Raw genomic sequence first — 26,627 nt, forward strand, 5'->3', positions numbered from 1 at the left:
GAGTCCTGGAAGCAAAAGAAAGCGAAAGAAAAATACTCTGTCAGGTAACATACTGTATTGAAGTAGATGAGAGCTGTCATCTTTTCTTCTGGATGGTGCTCACCACTACACATTCAGTATAAACATCTCATGGCAGAAAAGTTAAATGTCTTATAAGTCTCATACCAACTGCCTAATTTTGTTATTATTATTTAACACAAGGGTTCCAAATGTGTTTATAGTAAAACTAGTTGAACAAAGACCTCAAGTACTGCAAAGCTTGTCAAGTGTTACAAAAGTGAGAACATATAATTATATTAGATCACTACTTAGACAAATTAATACTGTACTGCATACCAAGACCAGAGATTTATTCCAAGAGTTTTAATATCCAGTCTGTCTTTTAATTTATTTAGACACATTGAGGCTAGAATACAGGATGGGAATTTTGAGAAACAACTTCTTAAGAACATGTTTTTTGTTTTGGACATGCAAATCCTAGCAATTGTATTAATGTCAGAAAGCATGTGTGTTGAATTATAAGTGGAGCCTTTGCGATTCAAATGCCAATGGCAATTATTTCGCCGGAGAGATGGTAAATTATTTCTGTTTTCTTTCTGTAAATAAGTGGCAGTCAAAAAAACGAATGTCCTCTTATCACAAATAATCAACGCCTCTTGAATTACTCTGAATGCTGGAGAACCTGGTGTGCAGCTTTAAAAAGGGCAGGCACATTAAAACAGGCTCTGTCATGCGCTTTATAAACTGAAGTACCCTGGAATGTTTTAGGGTGACTTTCAGGCTTCATTCACTACATCAATGAAAAAGCCTTTTCTTTATAAAAAGAAAACGTTTACATATTAAAAATATCTGTGATGTCAATGAATGACAAAGGGCTCCATGGTCATGTTTGATATGTCTGGTAGACCAGCAGAGACTTTGAAGAATGTCAGCTTATTCCCTCATTTATGCTTATATACCATGTCTATAGGAACAGCTGTGGGTTATTAACAATCAGCCAAAACACTAGGGCCTAGAAACTGAGACACAAGGAGCATAGGACTTAACCACAAGACTGCACACAGGGAGGATAAACCAGGAAGAAAGACACTAAAAGTATGGACTAATATTGAGTACCTAAACGCAAAGAACATAATTAGCAGGGGGGGGACAACAAATGGCAAATTGTCCAGCGTGATTGAGGCTAGCCTTTCACCAGCCTAGATCCCACAATGGCGGGAAAGCAGGAATCAGCCACAGCCACAGGATGGCCCAGACAGTGAGGGAACACACTAGGGACTGAGAAAGGTACTGAACCTTGGGGAACACCAAGGAAGGAACAGCATGGCCAGTGACACCTGCTGGTTATTTTGTGCTGTTTTGAGACTGCAACCATTCACTAATCTGTGATGTTAACTTAAATGAGCAGCTTTTATTGAGACAGCAGCAATATTAGGTGCTCACTTGTACGAACAGTGTTGTTTGTTTTTCTGCATATTTGAGGCATAGCAGAGCATTCTTGTTAGCAAAAAGTTAACAAAGGTTTGACCAAAAAAAAGGAATTATGGAATTATGCAATAAGCACCAGCCGATCACAGTTTCTTTATGTTCCTTTGGTTTTCTGGTGTGGACCATTGTCAGGGAGATCTCATTGCTTAGATGGATTTCTCTACTTTTTAATCACCATTCCTCTTCATAAACAATGTTCCCATTGGGACTGCAGTTTTTTGAGATTATGCAGGGTGAAAAGCACTGTGTCACTAAAGAAAGACATTAAAGGGTCTCTAATTTACTAGAATATTAAGGAACAAGCCTTTTGATTCGTAGACAATGCCCTTAATGTGCATGCTATCACATGGTCTTCGGCAGAAACTCCTCTGGTATCACATGGCGCTGCTTAGTGGAGGGAGCCCGGGTCTTGGTGAGCCTCGAGCAGCTCCGGGCCCAGAAAACCGGAGCCCACAGAGATCTCGCTGGATCTCTGCTTGGATTGGCACCGACTTGGCCAACCACATCATAGTAGGTAATCTGAAATTTGGATGGAGCCAGTGCACCCATTTGTATAATTGCCAAATTTGGCGCATTGGATCAGAGCATGACTGATGTTTAGCCTTCCAGACTAAGAAATTTCAGTTATCGTAATGGGATTCCTTCATCTGCAAGGCCCCAATTATCAATTTGTCATTTTAAGTTGAGATTTAAATAAATATTTTCTCCACACACTTTACAGCTGGTTTGAGACTAAATTTATGCAGCTGCAGGATACAGAGTGTCATTATGAGCTATGAACACAGCACAAGTGTTTTTCTTACTATTATTTCTGACATCATTATTCCTTAGACAAACTGTGGGTATTTCATTCTGGGAATGAGATACTGAAAATGAATGTGGGTGAGGAAGCCAAGGTCTTCATATTACATGCTGATGCTTCTGTCTGGGGTGACCCTGCCCTGTTGTAATTGGGTATTATGTGCATGTAGAGAATAACAAGGCAAGGAAGGTTTTGATCTTTGTTCTTCACTTGCTGTCTTTTGTTTACAGTGCAGTTCTCTCCCCCATCAGGATCAAGCCTGTATTTCTCTGGTTGAATTTGATTTTTTTTATTGCTTTGAAACAACTTCTGAACTCACTTTCCTAGCATCATTGTCTTTATTGCTGGTAAGATCAGTATCACTTTGATCATTAATATTCTTACCGCCGCATGAGGTTCCTCGTAGCCCATTCATTCTAGAAGTAGTAGTAATGACAAGAGGAGAGCATTATGGGAAATTCCTGGATTCCTAAGTCTTTCTGGAAGGGCCAGTCATGGACATTTTTTGGTAAATCTTAAGAAGTCAAACCTACTTGTCCTTCAGGCTGTACTTTCCGCCCCTATTTCAGGATTACTGAACAGTTCAGAAACAGTGAGCAATGGTAATATTAACAAAAGTCTTGGGTTACATGAGTGGTGGCTTTTAGAAATTAACGTTTTTGCCAGTCGGAAGCATGTTTATTGAAAGCATTACATAAATTTTTTTCATGAAATGTTTAGTATGCTCCATTGCTGAAGAGGTCAATGTTATGCATACTTCAGCTTTACAGAAGCTGCATTCCAACCATATTCTATGTTCAAGTTGAGGTTCTTTGTTCACCAGTACAAATTTCTGATTATACATCCAGTGATATATCCTGGTCAGGGATGTAGGGGGCCTGCATCCTATCCAATGCACAGGGGACGAGGCTGGGCTACATCTTGGGCGGCATGCCAGTCCATCACAGTGTACACATACCCACACATGCAAATCTTACACTGTGGGGAAGTCAGAGATGGCAGGAGGAAACCGGAATACCCAGAAGGAACCCATATGAAATGTGTAGAACACGCATATGCAACACAGAGCAGAGGAGTTTATAAATATTTATATCAAGGCTTTGGCAATGCTGTTTTCCTATTGGTCTAGAGATGTCACATGGGTGTTGATTATATTTGTGATTATAACAGGTCTATATTAATGTGTTTTTATGTTTTATTAAACATGTTAATATAAAAACCTGTGTGACCTTTTACTCATAAATAGTCACTCTTATCAGCATTTTTTTTTTTGGTTTTCAAAACACAAGCGCCTGTCTGTTGACAATTTCTATGGTAACTTATCAGACTTACCTGACCAGACATTCTGTTCTTATAGGGGCTATATTTTTAAGAGCACACTGGAACATAATTATGTACTAATTGAAATAATTTTCTTCTGAAAAATTAACTGTGACTAATTTACTACTCTATTATTATTTTTTATTTGTTAGCCGTAGCATGTAGTTATACAAAAAAATCACTTCCAACTTGGAGTTGACTGGCATCCTGCCCAAGGCGTCCTATGTTATCTCAGTTGTGGTTTATCACTTAAATAAATGGAAACGAAAAATCGAACATTGTTCCAAAACAGAGCAGATTGGTGTGTGAGCTTCAGTGTGTGTCTAGTGTTATCACACGCATCAGCACATAATGGTGATATATTGTAATTGCTAAGCTCTTTCAGTGAGAGTTCCATATGGAGCCTCTCTGCGTTTCAGTGTGTGTTTTTTCCCACTGGCACCAGTGGAGAGTAACACCATTCACAGAAATCCTGCTGCATGTAATCAGTTTCACTCTTTTATGTTAAGTAGCTAGACTCATTTATTAATTTCGATTGAAGAGCAGAGTGGATCCTGACTCGATGGAGTCTTTGGCATGAAAAGAGCAGGAGCGGGGGAGGGGCAGACTCGAGGCCCTGAACGTGAACACTTGAGGTGATCTCAGTAGGGCTGCTCTCTCCCTAAGATGCTTTGAAGGAAGGAATGATGAAAAACAATGAGATCTGTTGAATCAACTTCAAAAATTATTTTCCCCTCCTTCTATGAATCTAATTTCTGAAAGAGCATGCAGCGGATGCTTATAACGTTAGGGTAAAATTGTTCTTAATTCATTAGGTGTATTGAAGAATGTATTATGAGAAACAATTTTAAAGGGTCTATCCTGCTCACCAGTTCAAAGGCTGGGACTAGCTACACCACAAGCCTCTTGTTCTTTGAAGCAGAGTTCGAAATCTCTTTTATCTCTAATCCATAGAAACCGATGTGGCTTTACGGACCGTGTAATCGTAGACTTTGGCATCCTGCTGTGGACAGAAGTAGCGTTTCACAAAAGCCGTACAGATCAAATAAGAGGCCTGCACTGGAAAGGCATTTTGGGGCAGGTGTGAGGTGATTTGTTCTCTCAACTGAGAACACATGATTAATTTTACCCTTTTGAGGAGCGCGATGGTGTTCAGGAGAAGAAAACCTCACTGGAAGCTTAACACAGTAGAATATACACAGTACTATAAAGAGCTGCAACTGTAGATAGCTGCACTATATACAACTGCCAGCATCGATATAAAATAAATCACACCAATTTCAAGTTAAATCTCTAAGCACAACGAAAACCTTGACCCTAAAGACAGTGGCAAATTGATTTAAGCTGAAAATTGAATGCTCTCAAGTTCCACCTTTGGTCTGTCTGTCTTGTGAGAAGAATCTCAAGCAGTGTGCCTTCATACGGCTTGGCTGAGGAGAGCCAGCTCATATTCGGGGCTCCTATCCTGTCTGACATAGACATCACATCAGAGAAGGAATGGGTGAGTTCACTTCTGATCGAGAGGACGGACCATGCTTATTTTAGGATCCTGATACTATTTAACATTCAGTTCACTGGGCGGATCATTCTAAAAACCTGCAGGTCATTCACAGCAAGATGACGCAGGCTGCAGAAGCGCGATGGTAATGACAATGGTTTCATTCCTTTCTCTTTTCAGAGGTTGAACATCAGCAGAAAACACAGTGATGCCTCAAATCTGTCCTGCTGTGATGTGGATATTCAGGAACATACAGTGTGCAAGCTGCCTTTGTTTGTTACATACAGCCTGTGGCATGTTATTTAGGGTGGCTTTGGATAGAGCACACATCCGTGTGACATGGGGACAAGGGGACTGAGGCAGGGTTATATTAATACAAACTCAAACAGAGACAACAAAGGGCCAAAGGCAAATACTGAATGTAGGGTAGGGCAGCAGTGTCTCGATGTGTAGTTCAGGCCAGCATTGCAGGGTCAACTGACAACTGCTTCATTTAATGAAAAGAAAGGGATGGTAATTTGATTTTGCCTGCCCCCCTGAGATATCCATGACTTTGCCAGGCTTACAGCACCAGAATAGGAAGCCTGTCCGCCTGCAATGCCTTCTTGTCGCTATTGTGACTGGCGTTATGATTTGCTATTGAAAACTGAGGCCAAGCCACCTGGGCAGATGGACTGAATTGGACTGTTGTTGCGAAGCAGCAATGTCAGGCAGCATTTTCCAGCTGCGTGATAAGATCAGTTCCCACTCTTTTGAAAGCATTCGCCTGTTTTTTCTTTTGTTCTATGAATTTCGAGAATGTTGACATTGTAATGTGCTTTACTAAGCTACGCGTAATGAGGTTAATTACAGTGTAATCTCTCCAGGAACAAAACAAAACAAAAAAAACCCTTGTTTAACAACAATTCCACAATTACATTAATACAGTGCAAGGTTACAATTAACTTTGTATTAATGACCATTTCAATCCAAAAAGAGGACTCAATTAAAGCATCCACGCTTTTGCATTTATTCATTTGATCATGTAATTTGAAATGCAGTGTATCATTTTGCTTCCCAGTAGGCTCAGCAAAACAAAAGATGAATCAGAAACCCCTCTCCAGTCATTGAATAACATGGTATGGTTTCCCATTACCACACATTACACAGAGAGTTGCTAATCCTGCCCACCCGCGCAGGAGTGGAGTTGGTATGTCAATTCAGTGTTAGACAGGTTTCCTCTGGGGAATTCTGGTTTCCTTCCACAGATATCATGCGAATTAGCATGTCACAAACCTGCACCATCCTGTACTGGAGAAAATGTTGGAAGATGGATGGATGGAGCGATGAATGTGTAGATTTTTCATCCATCTATGAATGTGGTTTTAGTATAAAGGTAAAACACATCATATGATTATTGCCATACAATGAGGAATATTAGACAAAATATCAAGGAGGAGAGAATACAGCTCAGAGGTGAAGTAAGACTGTTCACATATTCAAATTAGGATACTATCAGTAATAACACAAAGACACGGATATATTACAGCAGATGGGATAATGACCCCAAAATGTAATTTATACAGATATAACCAAAAGAAGCAGAAATAATAAAAAATAATCTACACCATCACTCTATTTAATTAGTCAGGTACTTAGTTTTGATAGATAGATAAACAGATAAACAGACAGGCAAAATAACTGACAGACTTTATCCTAAGAGGAAATATGGTGTTTATATTTAATTTGAATTTAAATCTCTTTGAAGGTCCATGTATTGTATCATTCGGAAAAGACAGCCGGGGGCAAGTAATTAAACTGAGGTCCTTAGCCAGGGAGAAATACAGAACCCCACCTGCTCCACGTATAAGCCTGACAGACGCTGTCTGGGCTGGGCGGAGCCAGGGGGCGGAACCAGGGTCTTCAAAACAGCTAGAATGCCAGCCGATAGACTCTGCCATTCAGACTAAAAGATCAGTAATCCGTTTTGTCAGAGGAAAGTGTCTGGGGCAGAGAAGAGTTAGAGGTTAAAGGGAGGAATTAAGGGAGCGGTCCTTCCCTGTCATGTCAGCAGCTGAACTCGGCTCTGATTCTGTCGTTACTTTGATATCAAGCAACATTACAGGGAACACGAGCCGACGGCCCATAAGATAAAACCCGAACAGATGAAATCCCACTGGATTTATAGCAGTATAGCTCAAAATCTGAAAATGTTTCAGCTAAGATAACACAATGGGAGAACTTTCACTGCGGCCAGGAGTGCATCTCTTCCGTGTTACTTTTTGGCATTATTCAGTGTCTGAGAAAGACATGTGGCCTGTATCTCCTGACAGAAATATTTTCTATTTGTGTTCCAGGTCACCGCAAGCCTAGTCAGCTTATGTCATTCACATCTATTTCGTTCTCAGCAGTCGGTAAACTAAACTGCCCGAATAATTACCTCAAACAAACAAAGTGCCTAGCGGGATGATTTTATATTCCATTAATCTCCTTTTTCATTTCAGCTGCTTGAAGCCACTATTTGGAAAAGAATTAATCAGATTTGTGATAGGTGGCCGTTATAGACCACTAATGTTACAGCGAGTGTGACAGTTGCGGGTGGATCTTAGTAGCCAAGTTAGTGAGAACAGAGCTGAATGGCTGACTGTACAGTATGTTAAAGGATTAATTAAGATTAATTAACACTGACAAACAGCTTAGCAAGTAAAGCCAGTCTTCCTGAGGGTAGGTTCTTATATTTAAGCTTAGTGGGGTCTTTTACCCACAGAGTACACTACCAGTGAAACAGCTTATAGCTCTATGTCTGTGTTTCCCAATCCAGTGCTCGGGTCCCACAGCTCTCGGAGCAAAAACATGGGCTGTCTGTCAGGTAGCTGGGAGGGAGCAAAAACATGGACCGACTGTGTGTCCCCGAGGACCGGACTGGCAAACACTGCTCTGTGTGGTTACCATTTATACAGCTGTGTATCATACTGGACCCTTTCATGATGCGTGTGCGGGATAAAACAGCAGGAAATCATCAGCTTTGGATTCCATCTCTTAAAGCATCAAGCTGTTAGATCTTCATTGGCAGCACAAGGCCTGTAGAAGCGAACCTTTGGTTTGGCCAAACTGGAGGTTACTGCGGACATTCCCACACACCCAGTTATTTGGCTAAGACTGCATTGGTGATAATGGAGTCCAATATGTGGTCAAATGTACTATGATCAGACATATAACCCAAGCTCTGAGTGTCTGGAGTTCACAATTTAAGTAACTCTAAACTGCTCAAATTGTATGACTGTGAGTGAGTGCATGCTCTGGGATAGACTGGCATTGCATCCAGGGTGTCCCCTGCCACATGCCCTGTGTTAGACTGGCATCCCATCCAGGGTGTCCACCTGCCTTGTGCCCTGTGTTAGACTGGCATCCCATCCAGGGTGTCCTCTGCCACATGCCCTGTGTTAGACTGGCATCCCATCCAGGGTGTCCTCTGCCTCACACCCTGTATTAGACTGGCATTCCATCCAGGGTGTCCCCTGCCTCATTCCCTGTGTTAGACTGGCATAGGTTCTAGGTTCACTGTTACTGTGTGTGTAATTATGCTGATGGCTGTAACAGCTGATGATGATTCATACTGTATATTCAATACCTGTGGTATCAAAGTCTTCACACTGTATCCTGGAGATGGCGTTGGCGTGATCTCACAGCTCTCTCTCACCCTAATTAGCAGTCCTTCCATACCTGTCCCTCTGTACTCATTTTTTACCCCACATCTTGTTTTCCGCCACTCGCAGAGCTCCGTGATCTTGTTACATGGCGGTCAGACTACTGAAAAAAACATCACAAGGTGTGAGTCAGCCGGCCGGGTCTCTCAAGGCTGACATAGCCGTCTTGTACTCTTACAAAATCACTATATTGATTCCAATGCAGGATTCTGACCCCCCTCCATCCACCCAGAACTGGAAAAAAATACCCAGTCGAGTTCAATGCAAATTAAAGTGCTTACTGTCACATCAGAGAAGAGGGAAAGGTTGCCATGGCAGAATCCACACCACCTTTGGTGAAATCCCAGCTCCTGCATGGAATATAATACAAGCAGTAACTCCATTTCTGTAGTTGCAATACTAATATAAGGGTCTAAGTCAACAATATCACTCAAAGGGAGCAAATTTGGCTGTGTTGCACTTTTCTAAATCCTCTCTACACAAACTGCCTGTTGAAGGTGTAAAAATAACCTAAAAATAGAAATAAGCTCAAATATCCTCAACCCAAAGGCATTTTCCAATAATATCTTACAAAGCCATGCTTGTCCTTCCATCAATGTTCTCTGATCTAGAATCCAGGGGAGGTTGTGGAGATCACTGATAGCATAGGGCTATGGGAAGAATGGTTAATTCACACAATCAGCGTCTCTCCGGGCCAAGGGAGGAAGCCTGAGCATCCAGTGAACATGCAGAGTCGAGGCTCGACTGAACCCACTGCCCTGGGTTCACCACAAGGCAACTCAGCCTCTACAAACACAAAACACAAACAAAACATGGCCCATATGCAGCAAAGCAGCATTTTATTACTAATTACTGCAGACCCTAATAAAATGATACAGCGGGTCGGCTTGCATGATGAGAATATCAAATTGCCTTGCAGATAGGAATTAATCTTCAGGTTTCTTTTCTGAAAATCTGCTGCCTTAAACTACAATGGGTACCTTCTGTACAAGAGGCTGCACTCCAGTATCTTCATTCAGTTGGATCAAGAAAATAGGTTGAGGCAGACACATGGTGCTAGAACCTATGTCATAGAAGGCCTCCATAAAGCAGGTACCATCTGGCCAGTTGACCTCCTCCATGATTGATGTCAGTGTTTATTTGCAGGAGAAAAGGCCAGTTCACTTACTGACTCTTGCTTGAATGGACCCGAGTGATGACTCACACTCCCGCTGTAATGAACTGTCACGTAGTGTTATTAAATATACCGTGTGTACAATCCATATGGCCATCTTGCCCAGGTTGTGGAAGGTGTGTCAATGTTGCAGATGACCTGAAGGCATACTGTTTCTACAGGGTAGGTAATGAGCATGGTATTTCCAGTATACAGCTTTTCCCTTTCTAAAAAACTCATTCAAATGGGTGTTGCTGCCGTATTCTGCCTGTCCGTTACTCTTGCAGTCCAGCTGTTCAGTAATGATGTGTCCACCTGGCAAGTGAGGACTTATAGAGAGGCACATCCTCCCGAATCAGTGTCTATACCCTATTGAAGCCTTTTGTTCCCAGGTAGCTATCCCCTCCCTTCTTAATTCACTTTCATATACAAAGCTGGCACTTGGATGCAGTTCCTGTTGTGTACTATAGAGGGCAGTGTGGGTCAGCATTTCTCTTCATGTTCACTGGTGGCCAGGGTCAACTTGCTACCCATTTTCCTTCTCCAAGGGAAGCATTTTGGGGGGTCAGGGTTTCAGCTGTCACTTTGCACACTATGCTGTCTACCCGTGGGGAGTGGAAAATACCACAGTGTTCAAACCGAGAGCATTTACACCAAGCTCTGCAGGCAGCCAGTTGGACAGCTGAAAACACGTCAGCATACACAGCTGTAGAAATACACCATCTATGTTGTATTTTGTTTTTGCATTAAAAGAAAAACAGTATGCTATGTAAGCATGGGGAATAATATACATTAATTTATGGAAATATTCAAGGGAACACACTCTGTGGGCTCTTGCTTTCAAGTCCAACAGCTGCTAGTCTAATTTCTGGTTTGCAGAAGTGCTGAGGCATTTAAACCGTGAGAAAAATCAATGTCTGTACAGGAAAAGTACATCAAATGAAAAAATGCCTTCAAATCTATATCTCAGTCTAATTGATCAAACTTTAATTGCCAGAAAAGTCTTGATCACGCATTTATAATCGCAGCCATCAGAGCAGCCTGCAAAAGTACCGTCAGGCTTGATTTATTCCGATAATTTGTTTGGCGGACACCTCAGATGAATTGGGTGGGTTAAGATAAGACAGGAAGCGGTGTGATGATGCATGAGGGGGGTGGGGGGTTAGGGGGGGGTCTGATCACACCTATGCACTGGGTAGGAAACCAGGGGACGAGGGGGCTGGATGGGAGGGTCAGGACGGTGGCCTGAAGTCTGCTGAGGTGCTGTAGCTCAACAAGTAAAACACTGGGCTAACAATGCAAAGGCTGTGAGGTCAACTCCCCGGAAGCACCTGTATAATGTAACCCTTCCCTCTACTGTAAGCTGCTTTGGATAAAAGCATCAGGTTGCTGTGCCCGTGCATTATGAAAAACAATCATTACTCTACCCACAGGCTTTGAGTCTCATTTTGGAGCAAAGGGGAGACCCAGAAACCATTTACCCAGACATGGCCATAGGGGATGGGCAGGGCCCAGACAGCAAGCCAACGGTTTGGCTCTGACAGCATGTAATCAGACAGGCTAGGCCTGTGGGCATGCAACCACATTAATTAAAGGGGTATCATTACTGATAATACAGGCATCATTTAATCACTCTTTCTGTCTCTCTGCAAATATCCTTCAGTGACATATTAGGAATATTCAGGTTATGCAGAAATTTTAATTTAGAAGTACCTGACAATTTCTCCTTGAAACCCCGTGTTGAACCAGTAGCTGGAGGATAGGGTGACCCCCCAATCCACGTCGGGAGGGACACTATGAGCTTTTTCAGGTTTTACAAACTTCTTTAACACTGAAAGGCTCCCATGCTTGGCTAAACTGTTTGGCACATCTTGTACTTTTACTGGTTTGTTTCCTTGATTGAAAGACTCATCCAGCTGTTTCACATTAATGTTAAGGACACATGCATGATTATAGGAGACTAACCAATCAGCACACATCAAGAACTCGGCTTAAGTGAAATATGGGTCCTTTTAATTGAAATGGTTGAAATGGTAGTTTACAAACCCTGTCATAGCTCATAGTGTCCCTCCTGACATGGATTAGGTGGTCACCCTACCTCAGGATGGATGTATGTTATATGTGTATTATTTCATTACTGTCTGGTACTTTTCTCTAAGGTATGAGCAGTGGAAAACTGCATTAGAGTTCAGCTGAAGCCGCTCAGGGGAGCCACTTCAGGGACCCTCCTCAGTCTCGAACAGTTGACCTCGGTGATCTTCTCCGCCACGCTTGTGTCTTAATCTAATTGAGGTTAAGACAGAAGGCTTGTCTTCACTGGTCGTACTGTAACATACTCCTCTGCTGACCTCTATGTTCACCATCTATCTGGAAACCTTATTTGTGTCTCTTCTTGTTTTCAGTCTGGCAGCCAATTTGTCTTGTTCAATAAAAAAGAAAAAAAATTACTCCCAGCACAATACATTTACTACACCTTTCTTACTACATGTTTCTACCTCACATGTAATACCTGCACTGTATTATATACTCTATCTATCTATCTATCTATCTATCTATCTATCTATCTATCTATCTATCTATCTATCATTAGGAGAAACATTGGGTAATGCTTCAACTCCTCTGGGAAAGCTCTCTGCGAGGTTTAAGAATGTGTTTTTGGGAATTTTGATGACTGATGTTGGACGAGAAGGCCTGGCTCGCAGTCTCCACTCTAATTTATCCCAAAGGTATTCTATCAGGTTGAGGTCAGGGCTCTGTGCAGGTCAGTCAAGCTCCTCCACACCAGACTCGCTCATCCATGTCCTTATGGACCTTGCTTTGTGCACTGGTGCACAGTCATGTTGGAACAGGAAGGGGTCATCCCCAAACTGTTCCCACAAAGCTGGGAACATAAAATTGTCCAAAATGGCTTTGAATGCTGTAGCATTAAGAGTTCCTTTCACTGGAACTAAGGGGCCAAGCCGAGCCCCTGAAAAACAACCCCACACCATAATCCCCTCTCCATCATACTTTACACTTGGCACAATACAGTCAGGCAAGTCCTGGCAACCGCCAAACCCAGACTCGTCCATCGGATTGCCAGACAGAGAAGCGTGATTCATCACTCCAGAGAACACATCTCCACTGCTTTAGAGTCCAGTGGCAGTGTGCTTTACACCACTGCATCCGACACTTTGCATTGCACTTGGTGATGTAAGACTTAGTTGCAGCTGCTCGGCCATGGAAACCCATTTGATGAAGTTCTCTACGCACTGTTCTTGAGCCAATCTGAAGGCCATATGAAGTTTGGAGGTCTGTAGCTATTGACTCTGCAGACAGTAGGTGACTTCTGCACACTGTGCACCTCAGCATGCCTTGTTCCTGCTTTGTGATTTTACGTGGCCTACCACTTGCTGTTGTTCCCAATTGCTTCCACTTTGTTATAATATCACTAACAGTTGACCATGGAATATTTAGTAGTGAGGAAATTTCACAAATGGATTTATTGTATGGGTGGCATCCTATCACGGTACCATGTATGAATTCACTGAGCTCCTGAGAGCGACCCATTGTTTCGTAATTGCTTGTAGAAGCAGTCTGCATGCCTAGGTGCTTGATTTCATACACATGTGGCTATGGAAGTGATTGGAACACCTGGATTCAATGATTTGGAGGGGTGTCCCAATACTTTTGGCAATATAGTGTATGTTAAAGCTGTTAAGACATGTGAGGATGTTAAGGTATACTTACATGCTGCTTACGAATGTTCTATGATGCATTGTAAATGCATTATGAAGGTACAGTGTTAAAGTAAAGCATTACCTAATGTTCCCCCTAATGACAGACAGACAGACAGAGATAGATTCATAGATAGATAGATAGATAGAGTATATAATACAGTGCAGGTATTACATGTGAGGTAGAAACATGCTTTTGAACATAGAAGGTGGTTGATATATCACTGAAGTGAGACTAAAAGCAGTTTGTAGGCCTTTTTCCCCTCATCTTGTATTCAGCCTCATGTCTCAGTCTCCTTACTCAAGCTTCCTTGGGTGATGACCAGGTCTCAAGTCAGCCGTGATTTGTCAAACACCATGGCAATGCCTGCCATTCCTGATTCATCAGGTCTCATTCTCTTTACAGCTTGGTAAACAGGACACACATCTTGGTCCACCTGAAGGACCCTAAGCAAGGTAACATCCCATGCTAACAAATTTCCATTACTTTAGAGGGCTCTGCTGATAGGATTTGAGTACTAAAAATATCAACAAACACTGACATACTGGTTTTACACCTTACCGGAAAACACAGTTTTGCTCAAGTACTTGTATGCCTCAAGAAATATGCAGAAAAAGTTTTTTAAATCCTGCATTTTAATTTTGATTGTAATCATGCATCTTGCATGTTATCACATTAACAAGAAGAACAACAACAATAATACTAATAATAATAATAATAGTAATCCTATATATAAAACTGACATTCTCCCTGGGTGTCCTTTTGCATGTCCTTGTTGCACTCTGCCCCCAGTTCCAGGGGGTTCCGGAGCATTGTGCCCTAGGGAGGGGTCCCTTTCAAGACTCAAGAGGGCAATCAGACAGACCCCGATGATTACTCACTGCCAGAAGAAAGACAGATTATTAGCCTTTTCAATTCCTTCCGACAACCAGTCACCTGACTGCAACTAAAAATCCCAGTTTGAAATTAAAAAGAAAGACATTAATCGGCTGTGACATCTTTAAAACATGCAAAGCCATTTAATTGAAGTGTCACTATATGCAATTAAGGAAATGGCCAGTGCTTGGTTGATGGGTTTCTGCTGCCACGTTACCTTAAGTCCTCACTATTATGAACACAGTCAACAGAAAACAATTAACATATCTGGCATAAGGAAATGGTCTTAAAGATTCAGCATCAATCACACGTACGATTTAAAAAACCCATCAGAGATTAAATTGTCACACTGAATTGTGTTGGACATGGCTGGCAAACTTGGAAATTACAAATCAACGTATATATGAAAGACAAAAAAAAATATTACTGTTTTCTGTGCAGAGATTAAAGAAAACCTGTATTTAAAATACCAACATTTCAGCATCTAATGATATGGACAGAATTAACAGCAACTCTAAAAATCTGGTTACAGTAGCCTCTGTGAGGATTTCCACATATAATATTTATGTACTCTGTCATGAGTCAGAAGCTGACCTGGGCAGACTCATTACTATCACTGTCAAACCGGCGTCAAATGTAACTCATGGGTGGAAGTGTGCCGTGTCATGCAAAAAAATACCGTTATTAAGGTAAGGACTGGAAGTAATCCAGTGTAACTGGAGCAGTGCAGATTTCTGACAATACATTTGAGTCGGACTGAGGAATAAACTAATTCATCTGAGTTAAAGTTGAAAAACAAATTGCTAAGTCATTTACCTTATGCATGCGGCAAAGCATGTATTGATACAGTAGAAGATTTTTCATTTGAAGGAGAATCTTGATAATGAACCAATAATTAAAAATTGCAGACTAGACTTAGCTCTGTGTGAACATTTATTATGACTACTGTTTGCTCTGATGGTATGTTAAAACAGTTATTGCATTCCTTCAATGAAATGACAATGTTTTGCCAAGGTGACAGTCAACCAATATCTCTTCTGATGGTGAAGGGCACCATTCATCCATCCATCCATCAGTCCATCCATCCATTTTGCAACTGCTGATCCTTGACAGGGTTGTGGGAATTGTGGGGAGGGGGGTCTTGGACACTATCCCATGCAGGCAGCATACGGCACAAGGCAGGAAATACCCCAAACCAGATATCATAGTACACACACTATACAGTACATTTAGAAATGGCTATTGTATCTTTTGTTTGCTAAACTGCTGCTAAACAAAGTGAATGTACTTGTAAATCTAATTACATGCCTGTGGACTACAGGACAGAAACCTGCACACCACTGGGGGCAGTCGCATCCACATAAAGAAAAGTGTCCATTCATCCACAACCAGCCAGTTCCCGCTCCATCCCACATAAACACCAAGCACGCCTGCAGATCACCAACCTGACCAGTTAGAACAGATAAACAGCACCTGATGTCACCCAGCTCCTGTGAGATATTGCGTTTTTCACCACACTGTTTGTTTGTTTCGTGACCTGCAATCATTGTAGGACTTCGGCTTGCTTACCTGGTTTTCTTGTGATTTGGTTCATCCACGTGTTTGGGGTCACGGTTCTGGGAACAAACTTCTTGTTCCTGCACTTGGGTCCTCTCCCTGTTCAGTCATCACAAGGAGAACATGAGAAGTCCTCAGACATGAAGCCATTTCAGGATTCAAACCCTCAGCCGTGAAGATGTGCACTACCCAGTGAAGTATGGCTGTACTACCCACAGGGCTGCCATTCTATCCATCTTAACTTGCAATTTTTTAAAGTGTAAAAACAGTAAAAAGCAAACAGTAGCAAATAATTGGATGCGTCCACTGATGGCCAAAGCCCCTGAGCGCAATTATAATCTGTTATACCTGTTAAGGAACAGCATTTATACCCCTTATTGGTAGCTAAATATAAAAGGAAATTTCCCTGTGCTGAAGTACTTGCATGTGTCAGATTCTGGGAATTTACTGTCATTCTGGCCTGTAAGGTCACCCCTTTCTAACATTTAATCCTAAAGTGGCATTTAATGATGAACACCATGTAAACGTTCTTTTCTACAGCTTTCGGTATTACTGTAATGGGAAGCTGTAAAAGCCTTTTTCATGGCCCCATATCCATTTAGGTACAATTTACAACAGAAATAATTTCACCATAGAGGCTGGACTGGTTACAGTGTGAGGCGATTGGCCATCTGTCCCACGTGTGAAGGTGGTTATCCCTGACCTGTATGAGGCGAGCTGCCCAGAATGAAGTTTGGTGCATGTTTTACGTTTGAAAGAAGGCAAATTTTTTAGGATTATTAAAAGCGCAGCCGAGATGCTATACCATTAAGTATACCTATGTATAGCCCGGAATTAAATATTATTATTCTCCAGCGGAAATTTAAACGGACTCACATTTTTCAACAGACAGGATTAAAAAAGATTTACGAGAACATATGATAGGCCTACGTATTTGACTTTTAATATCGTTATCAGCTTGAACGTTAAGTATTTGTAAAACAAACACTGAATCTAAACAAACGAGGAAAAACAAACTGGAATTTGTAGTCATTGAAGTCATATGATCCTTAATTTAAAATGCCTCTATCCCATATCAGCCTAGTGTTAAGAGACTTGCTAGAATAAAACTGACTTGTATTACGTTCACAGTTTACACGCACTGTCCGGGGCGCAATGGTTTAGTCGAAATGCATATTCAGATTCAATTCACGTATGCAAAATAAAAATCTGCCAAGCGAAGTGACCAATAGCTTTAGCGCGGGGCGGAGGACCGGACTGTCGGCGGTAGAAGTTTCTCCGCGGGCGTCGCGCAGTAGTAGAGCGCAGAAGTGATAGGAGACGTAATAATGATCGAAATTTCTGTCCAGTCCAGTGTTGCATAGGATTATTGAGAGTAAGGTAACGCTAGTATTATTTACGGCGTAATTTTGCAAGGTGTTTGCAGTTCCCGTGTTAGTTTCTTTCAGCAGGCTATTTATCCCAGCCGGACTCATTGCACCTGACTGCAGGCAATTTAAAACTTTTATATTTTTGAAATATGACTTTTAATGGGAGGCATCCGGTGAGCTGACATATTGAAGGGGAATATGAGAAGATAAAAAAAAACCTATTTGCATTCGGTATGATGGCACGTGCCCTGTTTTGTTCCCGTAGGTTCTACCACCTTATCGGGAGCGTCCTTTTGTCATTGCGAAGTGAATGACAGATGTCGCATCTTTTATTTTAAAGGCGTCTTAGCTTCGGAACCGAAGAGTTTTGTGATCAAGTGCTTCTTTATATGCCATGGAATTCATAGTTGGGGGATTACTCTTAAAAAGCCAGCTGGACACTACTCTCATATCTATCCGAGCGCGCTACGGTTGAAGTGCTGCAGAGATAAAGTTATGACGCTTTGAAAGATTCATCAGGGAAAATAAAATAGTCGGTTAGTAACAGTATTAGGTACTTAAACATCCGGAGTGGACTGGACACATGGATACAATTTCAATATTTTCCTGAAACTGGAGACACCACGTAAATGGTTAAATTTCAATCTTGTGGAGATCATGACAACAACATATTAACATTGTATGTTTAAACGAGCACTTCAATCCTCACCTTTTATTAATGCGTTAACGCATTTTTTTGCTGCACCACGGGAAAATGAAATATCACTGGAGCACAAATTCCGACTCTGCTACTGAAAAACAACAACTTCTATGCGATATGTCATGTGGCCGTAAAGTTACGTTTGTATCCAGCACAGAATCACCGAAAGCAGTGAACCCGGAGTCCGGTAACTGGCGCTTAAGGCACAGCGTGGGAGCGGAAAATAAAATGCTGCCTGAGCGCGGACGCCCTTTCGCCGATCGCAGCCGTGCAGAAGCGCCTGTTGAAGGCTCGCATGCTCGCCCGGGATGTGGGGACCAACGGCTCGTCATGGGTCGATCTGAAGGTGTGCATAAGCAAAAGGGAAACGTGAAAACAGACGAGAACTGGGGACCCGGCGAGCGCATGACTTGCGGGGAAAACCGTACCGGTTGTATCAGAGAGGCCAGTCATCGCTGCGCTGCCTTTCGCCAAATGACTGCGCACAATCCGTGCAACATGAATTGCGATAACAAGGGATCCGCAGCCCAGAGTTCCGCTGGTCGAAATGTAGCTGAAACGGACACTGATGGAGGCTCTAAATGCCGTTTCACTTGGAACGGAGGGGGAAAGTTGAAATTTAGTGCATGGAGTTGGTGGGCGTTTGTCATTTTCCATACCCACGTGTTGAAAGCCCTCGCTGAAGGTAAGTGCATGCCAGTATATTTATAAACAGTCGCTACTATGGTCCCTGTCAGCCGGAATACTGCTGTTAAAACGTCAATACATAAAGATCATTTATAAAAAGCACATTATGCTCACGTATTGGAGGTTTATTCAGTCGCCTTGTGATAATTTTAATCATTAATTAGAAGAATCCTTAAAAGTGTGTGACACGTGACGTGTTCTGTAATTTATGATACTTATTACTGCTTACAAAGTTTTCGTTAGCCGTTACATATATCGGACAATTCAGGGTAAGGTGGGGAATTACACTGCGAAGTGCGTCGTTTTGGTAAAAATCACCGGATTTACGCAGGCTGATGTGGGCAAACATGAAAATTAGCGTGATGCGTGGTCAATATGGGGGAAGTAGTTACTCACTTTCCTTTAACTCTGTTTATTTTTTTCTTTCGGTTCCGCTAATTTTGAGGATGGGGTAGGATGGGAAGGAGGGATAGGATTTTTTTTAATCACAGTATTTCGTGCGTACCTCGCTAAAATGAGAAATAAACATGTTTGGGTGCGTGTACAGAACAAGACAGTCCTTAAACTAAGTCACTTAACTTACTATTGGATTTACTCAGCTTCAGACCTTGATTAGTAGTAAAAAGAGAAGCGATTTTTGACTCCAGAGCGACATCTGCGCGAAATGCCCTGTTGTCTAGATGTTGCATATATTGTCTTTTGAGAGATAAAATACTGCGAATGTTACATATTAATGCGAGTGGTGCGGACGCGCAAAAAGCAGTGAAGCTGCAGGCGATGAACTCCTTCAGTTTCACTTGTTAGGGTGAATTAAAAATACTGAAAGGCAAATCTTTACCACAAAATCGGTAATCGGGTTAGGAGATTGCAGATCACCATCGAAAATTCACCCTTCAATAAGATTTGAAGAGCGGTAGTAAAAGAGTACCTTTCATCATACCGCAACATGATTTTTTTTGTCTCGTATTTCTGCTTCGAGTCTGCCAACTTCCTCATTCGAAGGGGATGGCTTTGCTTTTACTTCCATATTTATTGTGACAGGAATAAATCAGAAATTTCGCTTTAATATGAGCATGAAAATTCTAGCGGAGGACAGTGATAGGGTTTATTGTTCAAACCGCTCCTTCAGTTCTGAGTGAGTGAGCTTATTGTTAAATACACATGTCATTAAAATGCCAACATAACTGGATATAATTGTAGTTTGACAAATATCTGTTTAATCTTAACAAATATGCATCACATCACTTTTCATTGTGGCTTATAGATGTTTTGGGATCTCATGATAGAAATCAATAGTGTTGCAGGCAAACAAGGGTTGGGGTTTTATTTACTTATTTCCCTTTTTGGGAGCTACTCCGCATGGTGAGGCAACAAAATTAAAGTGTTTGTGTTAGACTCGGGGCTGGCTGTCACAAAAACCTCAAGATTAACTGGGCATTTCTGGATTACTGAGAATATCATGCAGTATTAGTGTTATTTGGGGTTTATTTTAAAGTGTGCCACCTTGTGGACCCTTTACTGCGAGTCGGTCTGTCTGCTGCAAATGGATTCGGACTTTTTTGCAGTATGAGTCATTAAAAGAGTTTATACCGGTCCACATATATGGTCCGCTAGTTGTGGGTGATGCACAGTATTTTAGAGTATTAACTAATAGACACGTTAAGATATTTAACCCCGCTCATCCCATTATGAGTTTGAAAAAAAATAATTTTTCACTTAAACATGATTGAGTCGCGCCTATGTTGCATTTAACTTGCTAATATTAAATCTAATCGGCGTCCATGGTTGTAAAACTGACTTTTGAATAATAGTTCAATCTGTACAACTTTCCATGAATGAATGATGAGCTTTTGTCCTTCAAGCTGTAGTATACTTACTGCCTGTGTACTTAGAACAAATCTTGTAATACACTGTAATATATGAGTTTGGCTGTTAACGAGCTGTTAGCTTAGGTACCAGTTGCTTGATAGCTGATGAACATTTGTACCATGTACTCAGTATTGATGGCTCAACACTCCTTACGCTGTACTCTGGAGGGAGCGTTGGCATGATCATCCATGGCTTTCCTGCCTGCCGCCGCCTGTCTTTCCTGGACCAGGCTAACCCTGTACTGGATAAGTGGTTGTGGAAAATTAGGTTATGTTTGCAAACAGCAGGGCTGTGATTCTCCCATTTGTTGCGGGAGTCATCTCTCTGAATGTCAGGTGTGTGATGTAGATGGATATGCAGTGAGATGCAAATTAATTCAAATGTCTGAACGTCCGGCTTTGGCTGTATCAGATGGAGGTTTGCCTGTAGGGGAAGGGTGTTGATATTGCATTTGAATACCTATTTATTTGTGCATTGTATTCTGAAGAGGAGCATAGTCACTGTCATCCCTTAATAGGCTACTGGGTGAGTACTTTGATGAGGTCACTGTCATTCCTTAATAAGCTACTTGGTGAGTACTTAAATTGAGTACTTAGATGAGGCAGAACTACACTTGAAACCTGTATGCATGATGATGCTTTTCCTTTATTCTTTAAAGATAAGGGCCCCTCCTTTCAAACCAGAGCCACAGGCCCTCAACTTCAAAGCTGCCGCAGAATATTATTTGGCAACCCGGGAAGCATCCAAATGTGCCTTGTACTCTGTTCTGCATGTTGCATATCCTTTAATAAAGGTGACGAATGCGGGCTCACACTAGGCAAGCTCCCCGTTACCCCGTGTCTGTGGGGGGGGGGCAGCTGCCGGGGACGCCGCCATTTCAGGAGTCGATGATGTGTTGTTCTTCTGGCAGGTGCCAGTGTTTGCTGTCCCTCCCAGGTAACCTTCTTTCTCAGTTCCTTCCTTGATTAGCGGGCTCTATTATGCTTTTGCATAGCTTTTGCTTTCTTACTGGAATGTAACATTGGAGCTCTATAAATCTGGCCAAACTTGTGAATTATTTTTTTTAAATAAAAGAAATGAAAATGCTCATGTAAACTATCATTTATTTAAAGTGTAAATCAATTGACCTTCAAAGGACATTATTCAGACCAGTGTTTCGCAACCCAGTCCTCTGAGACCACAAGACAGATGTTTTTGCTCCCTCCCAGCTCCAGGTTTGAGAACCACTGATCTAGATGTTTGCCGGTCCAGAGCTTACCTAAAAGACCCGTGCTCTTTGCCCAATAGAAGGATAGTTATCTAAACTTGTTCTCCCATCCGACCAGTGATTTGCAGCTTTTTCCTGCTTGTTCCATCCAAGAACCTGGACATGCTGTTCAGCTCCTTCAGTACAGTTCAAGTCTAACTTTATTTTTTTGAGAATCTGAACAAATAGTGTGGATGATTTGTACATGCAAAGTGCTGTCGCTGGATGTCTAGGCAATGTTTCTCTTCTTTTTTGTTTCAAAGAAAGGAATTTCAGAGGTGGTTATGAAAGGTAAATATTATTGATTTGAGGCCCGGTTTTCTGTAATATGGTAGAAGCTCATACGCTGATGTCTCTATTTACGGAAACCCTAAATGTCCCCCTTAAGGTTAAGCTCCTTCTTGATGGTGCCCTTAACTGCTTACACTGCATTTCATATACTGCTCTGTGCGGTGGATGAATGAAAACTTTGTTTTGTGGATCTTGATTTACTGGAAATGACAGGAATACTACTGGATGGGGTATTTCTGACCCTCTAAGGATACCAGAAAAGATGTGGCAGGCAGCCCCTTCTGTTCCACCTGTCCAATAGCCCTAAGGGGTCAAATCGACTTGACCATCAACTCAGGACAGTTACTTACCTCCCATCAACTAATGGGAAGCTAATTGCCTGGTTTCACTGCAGGAGTTGGGATTAAAACACAAAACTATTTAAAATAATAGGCTGGTCTCCCTAAGATGTTTCTGGCACAGATACCAACTACATATATAGGTTTAGACTTCACTTTTTTTTTCTTTTTTTACTCGTTAAATAAACACATCACCTGACAGGAAATATTTGGCTTCGCTCCATCTCCCTTCTGTCCATATTTAGATGCAAAGACTATAATATGTTTTACTGAAAGGGGCTTTTCAGAACTAGATATCAGGACTGCGCGTGTAAAAATACAGTTAAATGTTAATCAGAATATGATACGTCCTATAGTCAAAATCAAGTAACTGCTTCTTTAAATTTAATTACAGCTGTATATTTGAAAAATTTGATCTGTTGATAAACTAATGCCCAGCTGAACACAGGATAGTGTGATTTCCCATAATTTCAGTTGCTCCTCCACACCTTTTTGCCTGGGTGTCTCATTTCAGGGGGCGTGCATTGTCCCCTTGAAAGTTTTAAGCATTGTTCTTAGTGAGATCCTGATTTCTTGAGTGTATATGCTTTATGATACAGAGTGGGGTTCTGCTGTTGGCTGGATTTGGTCTCTTCCACAGGACACTGGAAATTAATCTTTCAGAGTGATGTTCCAAAATCAAAAGTTATCCTTTTCTGTACAAGAGAAGCACAAGAAAACACAAGCTCTCCATTTCAGCAGATTTTTAGTTTGGCCCCTTAACACTGTTGCTGGTCACCATGGCCTTTATGCGAATGTTTTCAAATCTTCCCCGTCATTATCCTTGTTTTACAATCATTATTTGATTGTATTAGAGGTGATCACCCAACACCTCAGCTGCTAATGAGGAAAACATGGAAATCTGTGCTTCCAAAATGAGGCATCTAAAGAATGACCTGGAGCTGGACTGTTCAAGTCATGGTCCTCAAGGTCCGAGCCCTGCTGGTTTTCCAGCCTTCCTTTACCTGTTAGCCAGGTGTGAAGCCTCTGACCAATCAGAATCAGTAATTATTAAACTAACTACCTGGGAGAACTGAAAACGAGGCCTGGATTTGGAATCGAGGTCCAGATTTGAAGAGCCCTGACCTAGGAGGGAAAAGATCTTCATACAAGTTATACCGTAATGTCTAATAAGACTATAGATAATTAAGATGATGGTTTCTAGATCGCGATCATCTGTTGTGTTTGAATTACCCTATGCACTAAGAACGGATCTTTGTGTTGACCCCGTTGCCAAGCTGTGTTCAGGAGTACCGTGGTATTCCTTTGTGTCTGGGCACAACCCGTGCCACGCAGTAATGCCATCTGTGCAGAAGGAAGCAGACGGTGAGCCTTTGCTCAGAAGTGCTTTTTGTTGAAGGCATCTGAGAGCCCCCCCGCCCCACCATTGACGGCCCAGATCCTGCTGCTTTTGGAGGCTCCTGGGAGAAGCTCTGTGACCCTCTCCCTTCGGGAATGTTTGTCCACAACATTGGATTTAATCCTATGCCAGTGCTCGTTAAAGGAAGGCGTATGGTCACCAGCAAAATGAGGGCCACCTGCCAGCTTTTTACCCCCTTCCTTTTCATTTTTAGGTGTCTTTTGAAGTTCTTAATTAAAAAGGAAAAGTTTGTTTTGATTAAAATCTGTTTGATTCTGGACTGCTCTCCCCAAACGACAGATTAACGACATTGTGGCACTGTTTGTTTACACCATCATATCTGTGTTTGCTAATGTGTGGTGGCTCTCAGTTTTATATTGAGTTATGTGTTAGCTTTGATAAGTTTGCTGCCTGCAAAATACAGGGAATATTTGCTCCGTTAAACCTTCCATGGTGAATTGGAATTGCATTAAAAATGCATTTGTAGTAATGCACTACCAAAAGGGGCAGGCTATATTAAAATAAGCAAGCTTAAGATGCCCTCAAACCAAACTGTCACATGGTTGTACTTGTATATTTTTGAGGGCTTTTGAATTTCTATAAATATCCAGGGTTTGTATACAATACTGCGTTCATTTGATCTGTCCACATTTACAGAGGGATCTTTGCTGTTTCTGTTTATATTGTTTAAAAACTGGTGACCTAATCTCTTTTTGATTATCTGATATACAGATCCAACCAGAGTTGTAGATTGTGATCTTGTGAGACAGACCTGTGTAGTTCTCACACTACTATAACATTGTTGCACAGTCACATTGTTATTTTAGAGGGTATAAATTCTTCAAATCTAATGAATTTTTAGTGCACTGATATGGATTTATTTGTTCTGCACCTAAGGTTTCCTGTAGTTATGAACTGACAGATGAAGATCTAGATAAAAAGTTACCAGAAACAAATTTTGAAAGTTACCACTAACAAGCAGGAAACTGTGAGGTGAGAGAGTTCTGTTGCATGTGCATTTTTAGGCATACACATGGCATTTTGCAGGGAAATGGTATCTGTTATTTTTGAATCTGGTAAATGTGTGATAGGGAAACATGTTGTTGGCCTTCTGTTGTTACGTAATCCTATTATTAATGACCATTAACATAGAGTATTCGAGAGAACCTGGTTGCAGAGTGTGGTTTGAAATTTCATTAACATATAAAGAGGATTTGGCTTTGGGTTTCAGCTTTGAAATCCCTTGTTATAAACACTTAAGACGGGGATTGTTTAATCTCCTGTTCTGTTGGGAGTATCTGCCTTTCAGTGATCAGCATCATCCATTTTGTTGCAGAAGCAGGGGAGTATGAGAATCATTTGAGTGAAGAGTTACTTCTGTATTATTCATTTGCAAATGAGGAAAGATTTTCAAAGTGAATGAAGTTTGCAGAACCAGAGGTTTGGCTGGGGTCACTGTGCCCTGCTGGGGTGGTTCCACATTATAGCGTAATTCCAATTTTTATTATATGCATTCATGTGTCATTCAACTGCCGAATTTATACTATGATGCTGGTACAGAAAAATTCCCCATGATATCCTCGGTAACAATTGAGAAGAACAGTAAGTAATTAATTATATTAACTTGTACAGTTTCACTTTGTATTATGTTGTACCTTATTTGTGAGTGGTATTTCTCTCTTTTATGTGAGAGGAAGAAGAAAATAGCATATAAAATAAAAGTAAAATAATACTGGAACCATACTAAAGTATTATAACATAAATTACGATACTAGCATCCAGGGAAATAATACTGTTCTTTACCTGATAGAAATACTAGGTCAACTTTCTGTAAGCATCCTAGTCCCAGCCTTAAAATAAATATTTAGGGCAGAACATAGAGAGAAAAAGAGATTGTAGAGTATTATGAGAGTTGCTTACTGAAGTGTTCAGATTCTAGAGTCTTGCAGAGGCTAAAATGAGCAGGAAAGAAGCAAACACACAGCCTGGTGTGAAGGATCAGAGGGAGTTGGGTGATGAACAGTAGATATGCTGGAGACGTGCTGTCCTGGTGCTCAAACAGCAGAGCTAGAAATGGATTTAGACAGCAACTAGTTATTAGGAGAAAATGAAGTGCGGAAGCGAGCTCATGTAGCTGCAGGATGGTATTTGATGGAGCTGGGGCAGGCTGACTTTTGTAGATGAATTGCCGAGCGTGTGCACAGATTGGATAGGCAGACACATTTTCAGGTGAAGGGGTTCTGTGCTCAAATCGCACCAGCTCTCAAACCCTTTCTAAAATTAAAGTAATTAGTCGTAAGTTAGCAATTACATACATCGATCAGCTGTAACGTTAAAACCACCTGCCTAATATTGTCGTGCTGCCAAAACAGCTCTGACCTGTTGAGGCATGGACTCCACGAGACCTCTGAAAGTGTCCTGTGGTATCTGGCACCAAGACGTTAGCAGCAGATCCTTCACCTCCTGTAAGTTGCGAGGTGGGGCCTCTATGGATTGGACCTGTTTGTCCAGTACATCCTACAGATTGAAATCTGAGGAATTTGGAGGCCTAGTCAACACCTTGAATTATCTGTTCAGTCCTGAACAATTTTTGCAGTTTGGCAGGGTGCATTACCCTGCTGAAAGAGGCC

The 26,627-nt window shown here is 41.5% G+C and overlaps 1 protein-coding gene and 1 long non-coding RNA gene across 4 annotated transcripts in view; one reads left to right on the forward strand and one right to left on the reverse strand.

Moving 5' to 3' along the window:
- Positions 1-14,396: 14,396 nt before the first annotated feature.
- Positions 14,397-18,684, reverse strand: LOC111853273 (uncharacterized). Its single transcript, XR_002840420.2, has 4 exons — positions 18,596-18,684; positions 18,177-18,507; positions 16,110-16,196; positions 14,397-14,544 (listed from the first exon to the last, which is right to left on the reverse strand). It is a non-coding gene; the product is annotated as an uncharacterized lncRNA (long non-coding RNA).
- Positions 17,358-26,627, forward strand: part of LOC111834025 (protein sidekick-1-like) — a 369,045-nt gene continuing 359,775 nt past the window's right edge. For all 3 annotated transcript variants that reach the window (XM_072704864.1, XM_072704865.1, XM_072704866.1), the window contains exon 1: positions 17,358-18,852. In XM_072704864.1, the coding sequence (XP_072560965.1) occupies positions 18,222-18,852 (631 nt within the window). In that variant the 5' untranslated portion in view covers positions 17,358-18,221. The remainder of the gene's footprint in view (positions 18,853-26,627) is intronic.

The sequence above is a fragment of the Paramormyrops kingsleyae genome, chromosome 22 (assembly GCF_048594095.1).
Source record: "Paramormyrops kingsleyae isolate MSU_618 chromosome 22, PKINGS_0.4, whole genome shotgun sequence".
Lineage (NCBI taxonomy): Eukaryota > Metazoa > Chordata > Actinopteri > Osteoglossiformes > Mormyridae > Paramormyrops > Paramormyrops kingsleyae.